The sequence below is a fragment of the Verruconis gallopava genome, assembly GCF_000836295.1.
Source record: "Verruconis gallopava strain CBS 43764 unplaced genomic scaffold supercont1.14, whole genome shotgun sequence".
NCBI lineage: Eukaryota > Fungi > Ascomycota > Dothideomycetes > Venturiales > Sympoventuriaceae > Verruconis > Verruconis gallopava.
Genome location: NW_015622150.1, coordinates 529,589 through 540,643, shown reverse-complemented (window position 1 = coordinate 540,643; position 11,055 = coordinate 529,589). Strand labels below are relative to the sequence as shown.

At 55.1% G+C, this 11,055-nt stretch overlaps 5 protein-coding genes across 5 annotated transcripts; 4 read left to right on the top strand and 1 right to left on the bottom strand.

Annotated features, from left to right (window-relative positions):
* The first annotated feature begins 162 nt into the window (after nt 1–162).
* PV09_04943 (uncharacterized protein) lies at nt 163–3,416 on the top strand. Its single transcript, XM_016358386.1, has 3 exons — nt 163–453; nt 521–1,226; nt 1,284–3,416. The coding sequence occupies exons 1-3, from the start codon at nt 438–440 to the stop codon at nt 3,196–3,198; spliced, it is 2,637 nt and encodes an 878-aa protein (XP_016214004.1). The 5' UTR covers nt 163–437; the 3' UTR covers nt 3,199–3,416.
* Nucleotides 3,417–3,433: 17 nt separating this feature from the next.
* Nucleotides 3,434–4,788, top strand: PV09_04942 (uncharacterized protein; the record flags this gene model as incomplete). Its single annotated transcript, XM_016358385.1, has 2 exons — nt 3,434–3,755; nt 3,824–4,788. Exons 1-2 carry the CDS (start codon nt 3,620–3,622, stop codon nt 4,786–4,788), a joined length of 1,101 nt encoding a protein of 366 aa, XP_016214003.1. The 5' UTR covers nt 3,434–3,619.
* Nucleotides 4,789–4,813: 25 nt separating this feature from the next.
* On the top strand, nt 4,814–5,461 carry PV09_04941 (uncharacterized protein; the record flags this gene model as incomplete). Its single annotated transcript, XM_016358384.1, has 1 exon — nt 4,814–5,461. The coding sequence occupies one exon, from the start codon at nt 4,814–4,816 to the stop codon at nt 5,459–5,461; it is 648 nt and encodes a 215-aa protein (XP_016214002.1).
* Nucleotides 5,462–5,926: 465 nt separating this feature from the next.
* Nucleotides 5,927–10,348, top strand: PV09_04940 (uncharacterized protein). The gene is made up of 3 exons (XM_016358383.1): nt 5,927–6,588; nt 6,703–9,916; nt 9,976–10,348. The coding sequence occupies exons 1-3, from the start codon at nt 6,394–6,396 to the stop codon at nt 9,999–10,001; spliced, it is 3,435 nt and encodes a 1,144-aa protein (XP_016214001.1). The 5' UTR covers nt 5,927–6,393; the 3' UTR covers nt 10,002–10,348.
* On the bottom strand, nt 9,978–11,030 carry PV09_04939 (uncharacterized protein). Its single transcript, XM_016358382.1, has 2 exons — nt 10,866–11,030; nt 9,978–10,781 (listed from the first exon to the last, which is right to left on the bottom strand). Exons 1-2 carry the CDS (start codon nt 10,911–10,913, stop codon nt 10,557–10,559), a joined length of 273 nt encoding a protein of 90 aa, XP_016214000.1. The 5' UTR covers nt 10,914–11,030; the 3' UTR covers nt 9,978–10,556.
* Between the last annotated feature and the right edge of the window lie 25 nt (nt 11,031–11,055).

Genomic DNA, 11,055 nt, shown 5'->3' with positions numbered 1-11,055 from the left:
CCCCCCCAACATCAGCCTACAAGTGCTCATTCCACTCAGGCATGCCCATCAAAACAAGGGTCTTGGTGTTTTGGAGGCCTCTTTGCTGGCTCCGCACGACCCAGGCGCCACTTTAGCCTTCTTCACTGCTCATTCGCGCACAAAAGTCCCAAGCTCCAGCATCGCCGAGTCCGCCATCATCGTCTGCTGCGGTCCACCAAATCTTCATCCACACCATGACTCCTGCGTCTGCAAGGCCTGTCCTGCCCATGTCAATTGTCCAAACCTGAATTGTTCATCTCGCCTTTGCCTTGTTTGTTTCTCTGACCTGCCTTGCTGCTTTCCTCCCACCCGTGAATCTCACGTGGGAGGTCTCGAGCCAGCCGTGCAGCGTCTTGAGGGCCACGGAGGCCTCAGCATCCCGTACGGTCCCCATTATCTGATCCTCCGCCCGCAACATGGCCGCGGCCGACGGTACGTCGTTCTCGACACATCGGCGCAATCCGAATTGCGAGAAGAGAATGCTGACAAATGTGCGTAGTCACGGCCGATCCGTGTCTCGACCCTCCGCCTCCGCCCAACCCTACGCTAGACCGCGTGGGCTCCTTGTTTTCCGACCCGGGCTCCGCGAGCAACATTGACAGCGGCTTCTACGTGCTCGGCTCGATCAGTAGGCTCTGCAATGAAGTCGACGACATCACGCTTGAGAGTGGCAGCTCCCGCACTGTCGCCGGCAGCGACAGTCCCCAGCTGGCGCCCCTGCAGCGGGTTGCCACCGCGTACGACCGCGAGACGCCCGTCTTCTCGTGGGATTCGCGCACGTCGACCATGGTGGACGACTGCGTCTCGCTGGAGGACATGCTGCGAAAGCGACGGAACCCAGGCTCGTCCCTGGCGCCGCAGTCGAGCTCTGATCCGTCGGACGACGAGAGGAGCGAGGCCCCGAGCGTTGGCCAGTTCCGTCCAGACATCCCCTTGATCCAGTGTCCCGTCCAAGGCTGCGAGAGGGTCTTCAAATGGAAGAAGAATCTGCACCACCATATCAGAGACAAGCACCCTACCGACGCCGCCGGCCTCTCTGTCATGCGCATCCAGCCCGCCCACGTAGGCGCAGCACACAACGGCTTTCGACTGCAGAATATTGCCATTGCGCCGCCTCCTAACTCCGTGCCCATACCACCCAATGGAGACCCTAGCTTGAGGTGTCCGGAGTGTCACAAGATCTTCTCCCGCAAAGGTGACCTGGTGTAAGTACTCTCTATAGGCAGCGGCCCTGTTCCCAAGCTAACGATTATCGCCATTAGACATCACAAGCGATATCACACGCGCAGCAACGAACGGCCGTACAAGTGTGAGCAATGTGGCCAGGGCTTCATACACCTCAAGGATCTTGCCCGACATATGCCCCGACATACCGGCCAGCGGTCTTTTCAATGTCCTTTTCCGACATGTCACAAGAACTATACGCGTAAAGACAATCTAAACAGACACATGAGGCACGATCATGGAGGTCTAGGCGCCTCGGATGAGGTCTGGTCTGGTGTCGACAACGCGCCTCACATCGCACAGCCCTCACCCATTGCTATACCCATGCCCGTGGAACAACCTGGGTCGCAACAGATGCAGTATGAGCCGCAGGTAGACCACGCTGTCCCGGTTTCTTCGCATCTCACCGCGATCGCCGCGGCTGCCACAAATCACACCTTGCTTCAGGAAGACAATATGCAGCATCAACAGCCGCTACGCTTCGACTTTGCGGAGTCGAGTATGCATCTACTACAGCACGACCCTACGAGCACAACGCTCCTTGAGCCGAAGATGGAGTCCTCTTCATCGGAGGCAAGCATGAACGGTCAGCCCAGCCAATCCGCTTTCCGCGAGACTACTCCATCGCTAGGAAAGCGGCCTGCTGATGACCTCGAGCGACTGGCGACAGGAATTAAGCCCAAGCGAAAACCAAAGGAGAAGTGGGCGCATCGTCTTGGTTGCCCGTTTAGAAAGTGTCGGAGTGACGTGTTCACCACCGAAAACGGCTTTCGCGTGTGCGAAACAACACCCCACGAATTTATTATACGTCTTATCGAGCACATGAAACGAAATCATGACCTTTACGTTTGTGGTGAGTGCTTCCTGGGCTTCAAAACGCCAGACACACTCAACAGCCACAAATCGACAAGCCATCACTGCGGCAAATGCTACATGTCCTTTCCTAGTAAGGAAGCATTCGTGGAGCATGCCCAGTCTTGTATGGCTGTCGATGCAGCAACTCAGGAGGACATATGGCAGATTCTGTACGAGACACTCTGCGGGGACGGAGTCCGTCACAACCCCTCCTTCGATGAAGAGGACGGCCATGTCGCCGGGCCGATTCAAGCCAACAATCGCGTTCGCATGCAGCTGCTTGCACAGACAGTGTTGGCCCCGGGCCAAGTCCCATCGCTTGCGCGCCAATTGGGTGGACCTCCGCTGGAGACGGGAAACGGGGTGGCGCCTCCGGTTCGACGAGCTGAATACCGCCAACAGTTCGCACCGGTAGGCGCCACCACTTCACCAGCGGCACCAGATCGTGCCTCAAGCCCACCAGGATTACGGAGAGAAGCGCAGTTGTTGCGTGAGAACCAGGCCCAGAGAGACACCATCCAAGAGCTTCGTGGTCTGCTTGCTATGGAGACACAGACCAGATTTGCGGCAGAAGTCAGGGTAGATGCCTATTCAAGATCCTTGCGTGCGCGTGACTTTGTCCACGACGCCGTAAGACGTTTTTTGATGTCCATGAGACGACCAAATCTAGATCTAGCCAAGCCCTTACGCTACGGTTCTGGCTTGGTCGAAGAACTTCCCGAGCTGTGCGATGCTATGGATGATGATGATGTGGTAGCTCTGGTGCCTTCTAGGACACCTTTCAGGATCACAGACGTCGACCCACCGTCCAAATCCAACATTTCACACGTTCTGCCCATAAGCCTTCTGCAAGCTTCCGCCTGCGAGCTCCTTGAGTGTCCCTCTCTAACCTCAGATCAGACGGCAGAATCTGTACAAGAATTCACTCTGCCTCCAGACATAGGGCGATCCTTCTCGGAAGCATTGCTCGACATGCACAAAAATGAAATCAGCTTCACGTGGAGTCAGCAACCATGGGATTGTCAGCTCTGCGGTGCGGAGTTGCAGGATGCATGTGATGTCTTCTGCAAAAACTGTGCTCTAGCGGCAAAGCCGTAGAGGCTTGTATTTGACAAAGTTTTCGTCTACGGTTCTGCTAGATTGTCATGCGTTTATGCATTGCGTCCATTTTCTACCCTGTTTGGCGGGTTATTTTTGCTGCTGTAGTTTTAGCGATTAGATACTCCCCCACCCCTGTGTGTTAGCTACGCCAGCTAGCTGCCCATGATTTACATAGTTCGGATTTGAAACGGCATTTCAATGATCACATCTTTTACTCTTCATGTTAGGAACTCGGAAGACTTTTTTCTTTCTTTTTTGAATTCCCGCCTTCTGAAAGCGTAAGCCTCGTCAACACTAGCCACACCTCGTGATAGCGCGTCTCCGACGAGACACTTGTGAACTTCGTGCCCGAGAAGAAGAAAAAAAGAAATCGTAGACCATTCTTTTCTTTCTACTGCTCGTAATTTGGACCGCCAGAATGGGTGACACATCTGCCCCGACACCATCGACCATGTCGGTGGTTTCAAACAAGTCAAGAGACACACATCGCGAGGCAAAAGCAATGCCTTACAGACTACGACAGGCGGTGGCAGTATACCTGGAAAACAAACAATGTTCGAATCTTCCTACCCGTCAAGTTCATCTCTTGTTTCGTTCCGACGTTACTGACGCAACCTTGCAGTTCTGGAAGGCTTCACGCTTCTGAATTCAATACTCGCGACAGGCCGCTCAGCGCCATCGGCTCCGCCGGTGTACGTGCCGCCAACTTCGTACTTTGAGCTCGCCGCGACCCTCGTCGTGCATCCATTGTATACGACGCGTGCCAGGTCCGACGAGGACCTGCGGGTCGCAGACGAAGCGCTGCGCTATCTGCGCGACACGTGCACCGTGGTCGGGCCGGTGCAGGCGCAGCTGGCGACGGCCTTTCAGTTCCGGGGCGCGCGCGCGATGCGGCGGAAGCGCAAGCGCGAGGCTTTCGACGAGGCGTGTGCGAGCAACGTCAGCACGAGCGGCGACGACGAGGACGAGGACGAGGACGAGGGCCAGCTGCGGACGCCGTTTGCGGGGGAGAAGAGCGTGTTCCGACAGCGCGGCGCCGACAGCTTCTGGAACGTGGTCGGCTGGGCGTTCAACTGCTCGGTGCGATGGAGGAAGCGATGGGAGAGGTGGAGGCTGTGGCTCGAGGTCATGATTGACATTCTGGAGCACGACTTCGTCCTCCGGCTGCAGGCGATCGATGTTGAGGACGCGACGGCCCAAGTCTGGACTAAACTTGCACACGAGGCCCTCATTGCGCAGTATCTGGACGGCGCTGGCGGGCGGGCCGGTAGGCGAAAAGTGATCAGCGCTATCCTGGCTGACGGCGAGGAGAAGGCGCTGAGAGAGTTTGGAGAGGTGTGGAAAAACGAGACGAAGGAGAGGAAGGTCAAGGACGAGGCCAGTCTGTGGGACCGGAACAAGAAGATCAACCTCGACGAGAACGAGTGGGCGGATTACGCGGCGACGGAGGATGAGGACGACGTGGTAGAGGATGGGGATGACGACACGTTTGACGCCGGCGAAAATGCGGAACCCGATCTTGGAGGTCTCGAGAGCATGAGGCTGAGACAGAGACTTATGATACTGGCAAGTTTCGCACTACCATAACTGCCGCTACATCATCGTTGCTAACATGCTCGACCAGCTGACTTGCGTGTCGAATACACTGCCGCTGCATTTTACGTATTCCGAAGAACTTTACGACGTATTCACCGAGCTTCTTCGGCCACTACCACTACCCGTCTTCAGAAACTTCCTGGCTACTCTGCCTCCGGAGCCCGGGCCTTTCCCTCCGCACTGGCACATCGCTCTGCTCATCAACATGTTGCTGCCCTTCCTGGCAGCTCCGCCTCGGAAAGCCCAAATCTTCAACGTGACACAGAACGACCTGATCAAGCACTACCTTCCGCACGCTGCAAACGCAAATTCGGCGGCCGAAAACGCAAAGATGAGCCTGCTGGTCGAGCACATATTGTTTTATATGTTCAGCGAAGGACGATTGGAGCCCAGCATCGAGTTGACCAACGCCGTGGAAAAGGGAATACGCGCTCGAGCGGTCAAAGCGACCGGCGATGCTAGGCGGAGGGGCAAGGGCAAATCCCCAGAGGAACAGGCCGCCAAGGGCGTACTCGATATGAGTGCTGAGCGCATCAGAGTGCTGCTGGGAATGCTCGATCCTGCCACCAGCATCGGTGGTATTGCTGACGCGGACGCGAGTTTCTCGTCGAGCCAGCTTTCAGACCTCACTGCCACGCCTTCGGTAGACGACGAGGAAAACTGAGACGGCACTGCTGTTGCGCCGTAACTTTGGCCGATGCTGGCACCACTTATCTGTCACTCGGTGGATTTCACGTCATTGCCACTCTCATTTTCGATGAACAACATCACTCAGAGCAGATCAATGTCAATCATCGACTGATGAACTTTTGCTATCAAGCATCTCATTTGGGCGTCAGAGCCCTCTAAGATTTGGATTCCTACCATTTTGGAGCGTTTGCATGCGCGAAAACTTAGAATAAGACTTCTACGATGATTCACGGCGAGGAATACGCAGATGGGGACTCCCGCCATCAAATTCCGTCGCACGCGGATCACAAGCGCAAAGACTGCGTTATGAGAGATGAAAGCTAAAATAGTAGGCGGGAAGAATATCTGTAATTTATGTGATATGATAAAAGGAGACGACGAATCAAGAGCACTGAGGAAGGCATAAGGAAGACTGAGGGTGACCGTGCACGTGCCAAGCGATGGCTGACGACCGGGACCTCGCGAACCAGCCCAAGATGCCGCCGTTACGTCTCACAAGCAACGTCAAGCCCCAGGGCCTTGTCACCAACTCTTCAGACTACCTTCAACTCTTACGCCTGTCAGCTTTTGCAGCTGGCGGCTCCGTCCTTGTCCATTGAATTGCTCCTAGTCCTCTGTTGAGTCTTCGTTTCCTGGTTGGTTTTACCCTGCCAGCAGCTTCGGCCACTCGACTCCCTGACATCCCACGAACGTTGACACAATTCCCTCCCGCCACGTCAGGCCATACGGTTCTCGTCGCGAAAGAGCTTATATTTCGTCTCACAAACGCGTATCGCCTTGCTGAATGCTCTCCGGGCTCAGTAGAAAGGACAAAGGCGGCGCTACACTCACTCCAAGGAGCACGGTTTCCAAGGCGGGGAGCTGCGTCAGGATCTCAGAGCCAAATGCGTAGATAAAGCTGAAAACATGGGTTTCGTTGGCGTATATAGAGCAATCTATGACTACACGCCTTCTGGCGAGGGCGAGCTGGCCATCGCCGACGGCGACTTGCTCTTCGTCTTGGAGAAAGACGAGGACGATTGGTGGAAAGCGAAGAAAAAGGCAGCTTCGGAGGATGAGGAAGAACCAGAAGGCTTGATCCCAGCCAATTATGTGGAAGAGGTAGGTGTATTTTTCTACCCAAGTCGTGATGTTGCGTAAGCACACGACGTCCAGAACCCTCTTGACCCTGTATTTGCGCCGCTCCTTGGAACGGAAGAGGCTAATGCTGTGGAGGCACAACCGCTCGGCCAAGCAAAAGCTCTCTACGACTACGCGAGACAAACTGACGAGGAGCTTTCCTTCTCTGAAGATGCCATTCTGAGCGTCTATGACAAGTCAGATCCTGACTGGACGCTCGTTGGGATCAATGGCGAATTCGGATTTGCACCGGCCAACTACATCGAGGAGATTGATGCGCCACCGCCTACACCCGCTCGCTCACGACCGGCGGCGGCGGCGGAACCCGAACCGGAGCCTCCAGGTCCACCAACTCCGGAGTCCTCACCAAGCCCCGTGCAGACGCCGGCGGCTGCTTTAGCTGGCATTATACAGCAGAGAACTGGCGGGGGGGCAGGAGGAGTAGCCGCTAGACGGCCGGTGTCGCCGCCACCAGCAGTAACACTTCCGCCCCGTAACGTACAGTTCACACCGGAGGAATCAGAGGAGGAAGCACCAGCTCCCAAGTTGCCACGGCGTCCACCCTCAGATGCGACGTCTCCGCCCGCAACACGCAATGTGAGATTTCAGTCACCTACGTCACCAGAGCCGCCTGGTGTCCTGGCGTCGCCACCCCACAATCGTCGTGTCTCTATGCGAGAAGAGCAGGAGGAGGCCTTGCACTCTCCGGGTGGATATCACATCTACAACATCTATGAAATGGTTGAAGTTTTGGGAAAGAGAAAGAAAATGCCCGTCACCCTAGGTATTAACATTGCGAAGGGCATCATTATGATCTCTGCGGAGAAGGAGCGCTCGTCTAAAGAGTGGACGGCCGATAAGTTAACACATTACTCGATCGAAGGGAAACACGTCTTCATGGAGCTCGTTCGGCCGTCAAAGAGCATCGATTTCCACGCGGGTGCAAAGGACACTGCGCATGAGATCGTCTCAGCGTTGGGCGAACTTGCAGGTGCTGCACGAGCAGAGGGGCTTAGAGAAGTTATAGAAGCAGGGTCCGGCTCAAATCTGAAGAAAGGGAAGATGTTATACGATTTCATGGCTCAAGGGGACGACGAGGTCACAGTGGCAGAGGGTGACGAGGTCATTATCCTGGATGATACAAAAAGCGATGAGTGGTGGATGGTCAGACGTATCAAGAACGGCAAGGAGGGCGTAGTCCCGAGCAATCACGTCGACATCATTGGCACAGTACCAGCACCTGCATCTGTTACCAGTCCTACTGGTCCTTTGCCGTCCACGAGATCGATCGTCGAGCAGAATCGAGCAGAAGAGGAGCGTCTTGCTCGTGAGGCAGCTAGAAGGAAGAGGGAGGTCGATCCGGTCGACCCTGCTCCAGAGGGATCTTCGGGCCTGCAACTACCGAAGAGACATAGCAGCTTGATGGCATCGACTGATGAGCCGACAAGATCGCGAGACAAGCGAGCAAGCAAAGACACGAAATCCGATAAAAAGTCTCTGCCGAATCCTTCCAAAGTGCGAACATGGACAGATAGGACTGGTGCGTTCAAGGTCGAAGCCGAGTTCTTGGGCTTGCGTGATGAGAAGATCCACCTGCACAAACTCAATGGTGTCAAGATTGCCGTCCCCGTGCCAAAAATGTCTCTCGAGGATCTTGAATTCGTGGAGAGGGCGACCGGCATTTCTCTCGATGAACTCAAGCCACTGTCTGACATCAAGAGAAAGAACTCGAAGAAAGTTGGCCACGCTGGCGCATCGATACAAAAGAAGCCAGATCATGACTGGTTCGATTTCTTTCTCGCTGCCGGTGTCGACGCTCAGATATGCGAGCGATACTCACAGGCCTTCAATCGGGATAACATAGGAGAAGAGAATCTCGAGGATATAACTCCAGTGTTGTTACGCACTCTGGGCTTTAAGGAGGGCGATATCTTGCGAGTGATGAAGAGCCTAGATATTAAGTTCAACAGGAAGCGACAGGTCAGCTTGGAGGATCAGGCGGCGAACGGAAGTCTGTTTTCCGGCCCAGGTGGTGCATTGAAGAACAATACTGCCAAGGGTCGACCAGCTCCTCCCACGGAAACGAAGAATGAACTTGATCCCAGTCTCCTCCGACAGACTACAGGTGAAGAGAAGCAAGCACCGCCGTCAGCGAATGCACCAAAGCCCGAAAAGGTTACGAACGGTTTCGATGACAATGCATGGGAGCCAAGAGAGTCGAAGACAGCTGCAGCACCACCTCCTGCAACAACAACAACTGCTTCGTCGCCGCCGCCGCCGGTGCAGCCCGCCATCACCCCAGGCATGGCGGAACTATCATTACTCTCACCTCCTTTGCAACCAACTCCAGCCCCTCAGCCGGCCCCAGCTACTCAATCTCCTCCGGCCGTGTCCGCTCAACCGGCTCAACCAGCTCAACCAGCTCAGCCCACTGGAGCAACACCATCATTGTTCGAACAACTTGCAAAAGCTCAGCCTGCGCAGCCAAAGCAGCGACCGAATCAGCCGCAGAACACCCAGAATCTGCCCGTGAACTCTCTCATTTCTCCTCCCCCCGGTCGATCCGCGTCGGCTCCACAGAATCCAAATCAGCAGGGTGGCTTCCAGCCCCCTCCCTTGCAGCCACAGCTTACTGGCTACAATCTACCTCTGAGAATGCAGACGACGGCTGCACCGCCTGGACAAAGTCTGTCAGATTTAAATCAGCAACGTTTGTTCCAGCAGCAGCAGGCCGCTTTCTTGCAAGCTCAGCCGACAGGTTTCCAGGGTCAACAGGGATTCAATCAATTCCCGCAGAATGGTCTCATGCCTCAGCCTACGGGCTATGCTGGGCAATTTATGCCAGCTCAAACCGGCTTTGGCGGATTCCAACCTCAGCAAACTGGCTTCCAAAACCCAGCTTTCCAACAAGCTATCATGAATGGGCAGCAGAATGGGTCGCCATTTGCTGACCCACCTCGTGCTCCCTTCCAGCCTCAGGCGACTGGCTTCCAACCTCAGGCCACGGGCTTTGGACAGCAGGGCTTTGGGCCCTCGCCACTGCAACCACAACCAACAGGTGTCAATGCATTCCTGCCTCCAGCTCTGCAGCCTCAGGCCACTGGAGTTGCTGCGAATCAATTGAACAACAATCAGTTTAACAGCCAGTCGTTCTCTCCCCCTCCAGTCCCACCCATACCACCTCAGCAGCAAGCTCCTGCACCGCTCATCCCGCAAAAGACTGGACCTCCACCGCCGGTGAGGTTTGGAACACAGGGAGCCAAGAAGCTTGCTCCTCAACCAACCGGCAGGGCAAACTTGAGCAAAGCTAGTAAGTCTCTATACTTCTCTTCAATCCTTGGTCGTACGTCAAGCTAATTGATGTGATAGCCCCGCAAAATCCCTTTGGGTTCTGAGCCGTAATTCTCACGTATCTCATTCAGTATACACGTTTTCAAATACCTAGCGTTCAATCCACTTTCCTCTTCTCTGAACTCCTTGTAATATGTGATCTTTCCCGTGCATATCTCGTTCTTTCTTCTTCCCCGAATTAACACGTGGCAATGGGTAGGCATGACGAAATACGAGATGACTTGCATTGTGAGCGGTGCATGTACAAAGCGATTGTCTCTCATATGTTGTTTTTTCTCTTTTGAATTGCTGCTTCACTTGTGCGTGCATGTGTTCAGGGTGGTGGCAGGCTCATTTTGTGCGTCTCTTCACACGTTGTATGTAGCGTAATCTCATCACTCTGCCTTGATAACGCCGTGCCCAGCCCCTTTCGCCGACACTCTATCCTTCCATCAACGAGACAGCTAATCTTAGCACCGTCATTTCGGTGTGAGCGTTAATGATCCTGAGTATGAATCCTGGCCTTGTTTGCCACTCGCACAGAGCAAGAGCAATCGCAGTAGTAGCGCAAGTCAGCATGAGTGCCGTACATCTGCTTGGGCCATGATTCTTGCCCCTTTTCATCCACTCAGCCCTTCCACAAGCCGCTCGACTTTCCTCCGCAGCTCTTCCAGCTCCGGGTCGAGACCTTGCTCTTCGAGCTTGACCTTGACATTGTTGTGTAGATCCACAAGGTCCTTCGCCCTCTGAAGGTCCGGATCAGCTTCCTCTGCGCCGCTCTCAGCACCCTCCCTGGCCCCGGCGCCGCGATACGCCATCACCAGCTTCTGCGCCGCCGCGCCGTCCTGCGTACAGATGTTAGAAGAGTTCGGCTCCCGTCTGAAAAGGTTCGGGGGAAGATCAAAAAAATAAAAAACCCAGGCACGTACGCAGACGCGCAGGGACGTCAGGTCCGACAACACGCTCGCCACCTGCATTGCAGTCCAAATCCGCGGATCTCGACTCCGGCTAGAAGCAAGGTGTTCGCTCCTCTGCGTAAGGTTTCTGCCGGTTTTGGCCAAGGTTCTGGAGGACCTGACGGCGCTCGTCTGAAGGTGTATGTGGTTCGGGCGGAACACC